The sequence below is a fragment of the Pongo pygmaeus genome, chromosome 2 (genome assembly GCF_028885625.2).
Source record: "Pongo pygmaeus isolate AG05252 chromosome 2, NHGRI_mPonPyg2-v2.0_pri, whole genome shotgun sequence".
In the NCBI taxonomy this organism is placed as follows: domain Eukaryota; kingdom Metazoa; phylum Chordata; class Mammalia; order Primates; family Hominidae; genus Pongo; species Pongo pygmaeus.
Window position 1 is genome coordinate 205,293,705 of NC_085930.1, and position 2,110 is coordinate 205,295,814.

At 65.7% G+C, this 2,110-nt stretch overlaps 1 protein-coding gene across 1 annotated transcript; it reads left to right on the forward strand.

Annotated features, from left to right (window-relative positions):
- Positions 1–382: 382 nt before the first annotated feature.
- On the forward strand, positions 383–1,436 carry LOC129032985 (putative uncharacterized protein FLJ44672). The gene is made up of 2 exons (XM_054480879.2): positions 383–419; positions 613–1,436. The coding sequence occupies exons 1-2, from the start codon at positions 383–385 to the stop codon at positions 1,434–1,436; spliced, it is 861 nt and encodes a 286-aa protein (XP_054336854.1).
- The last annotated feature ends 674 nt before the right edge of the window (positions 1,437–2,110 follow it).

The following is a 2,110-nucleotide window of genomic DNA, read 5'->3' on the forward strand; positions in this document are numbered from 1 at the left end:
CGGGACGGCCTCCGCAGGCCCAGCTCCTGCCTCGCGGAGGCCCTCCGGAGGCCAAGCTCATACGTCACGGCGGCCTCTCCCAGCCTGGCGTTTGCTCCTTTGCAAGTGCTCCAGGCCCTGCACTTCCTCCAGTCGGCCTCTCCAGGCCCAGCTCTTCCTCCCGGCAGCCTCTACAGGCCCAGACTGTCATCAAGTCGGCCTGTCCTGCCTCCTGGCAGCCTCTGCAGGCCCAGACTGTCATCAAGTCGGCCTGTGCTGCCTCCCGGCGGCCTCTGCAGGCCCGGGGTGGCCAACTTGAGGACGACTTGGGCCTGTAGAGGCGGCTGGGAGGAAGAGCTGGGCCTGGAGAGGCCGACTGGAGGAAGTGCAGGGTCTGGAGCGCATGCAAGGGAGCAAACACCAGGCCGGGAGAGGCCGCCGTGACGCATGAGCTTGGCCTCTGGAGGGCCTCGGCGAGGCAGGGGCTGGGCCTGGAGAGGCCACCAGAGTCATGAGCTGGGCCTCAACAGGCCAGCGTGATGGAGGACCTCTCTCAGCGTGAGAGAGGGCAGTGTGAGGCAGGGGCTCACGCCTCTAGGCAGGGTGCCAGAGGCATGAGTTGGGCCTGAACAGGCCACCATGAGGGAGGAGCTGGGTTGCACGCGGGCTGCCAGGAGGCAGGCAGGGACTTGGTCCCGGGAGGCCGCCGTGGGGCGACAGCTGGGTCTGAAGAGGCCCCTGGGAGGCAACAGCGGGGCCTGCAGAGGCTCTTCTCCAGCCAGAGCTGGGCCTGTACAGGCCACCGGGAGGCAGGACGTGGGCCTGAAGAGCTTGGCTGCAGAAACTTCGGGGCCTACAAACGCCAGCAGGAGCTGAGCCAAAAGAGCTTGCTTGCTGGGAGTCAGGAGCTGGGCTGGGAGACGCAGCCAGGAGGAACAGCTGGGCCTGCAGAGGCCACCATGAGGGAGGCAGAGGCTGGGCCTCCTCAAGTCGGCCTCTCCAGACCCACTTGCAGCCTCCCGGCATCCTCTCTGGGCCCAGTTCTTCCTCCCGGCTGTGTCTCCAGGCCCAATTCCGGCCTCCCAACAACCTCTTTGGACTCAGCTCCCGCCCAGCTCCCGGCGGCCCTGGTAGGCCCACAACTTCCTGAAGCCAAGCTCCCCAGGCCCAGCTCAGGCCTCACGGTGGCCTCTCCAGGCTCAGCTCCTGCCCTCCGACGGCGTCTCCAGGCTCCAAACGGCGTCGGGTCGGTGGGCTCCTCCTGGCCCAGCTTGGGCCTCCCGGCAACCTCTGCAGGCCCAAGTCATCCTGAAGTCGGCCTCTCCAGGCCCAGCTCCGGCCTCCCAGCAAGCAAGCTCTTTTGGCTCAGCTCCTGCCCAGCTTCCGCTGGCCTTTGTAGGCCCCGAACTTTCTCCAGCCAAGCTCTTCAGGCCCACCTCCTGCCTCCTGGTGCCTGAACTGGCCCAATCCTGGCTGGAGAACAGCCTCTGCAGGCCCCGCTCTTGCCTCCCAGGGGCCTCTCCAGGCCTGGCTCTCGACCCACGGCGGCCTCCCGGGGCCAACTCCCTGCCTGCCTCCCGGCAGCCTGCGAGCGGCCCAGCTCCTCCCTCATGGTGGCCTGTTGAGGCCCAACTCATGCTTTTGGCACCCTGCCCAGAGGCGTGAGCCCCTGCCTCACACTGGCCTCTCTCACGCTAGGACTTCTCTCAGTGTGAGAGAGGATCTCAGCGTGAGAGAGGACCTGTGAGAGGACCTCTCTCAGCGTGAGAGAGGACCTGTGAGAGGACCTCTCTCAGCGTGAGAGAGTGCCCTCTCAGAGGACCTCTCACGCTGAGAGAGGACCCCTCTCAGAGGATGTCTCTCACGCTGAGAGAGGTCCTCCCTCACGCTGGCCTGTTGAGGCCCAATTCATGTCTCTGGCACCCTGCCCAGAGGCGTGGGCCCCTGCCTCACACTGGCCTCTCTCAGTGTGAGAGAGGATATGTTAGAGGACCTCTCAGTGTGAGAGAGGACCTCTTTCAGCGTGAGAAGGGACCTCTCTCAGCGTGAGAGAGGACCCCTCTCAGAGGACCTCTCTCAGCGTGAGAGAGGACCCCTCTCAGAGGACCTCTCTCAGCGTGAGAGAGGACCC

What these genes read in the sequence shown, in the direction of transcription:
- LOC129032985 (XM_054480879.2), top strand. Translation starts at nt 383, where the DNA reads ATGCAAGGGAGCAAACACCAGGCCGGGAGAGGCCGCC. An exon ending in CCAGGCCGGGAGAGGCCGCC is followed by an intron (nt 420 to 612) that starts GTGACGCATGAG and finishes GGGCCTGAACAG; the next exon opens with GCCACCATGAGGGAGGAGCT.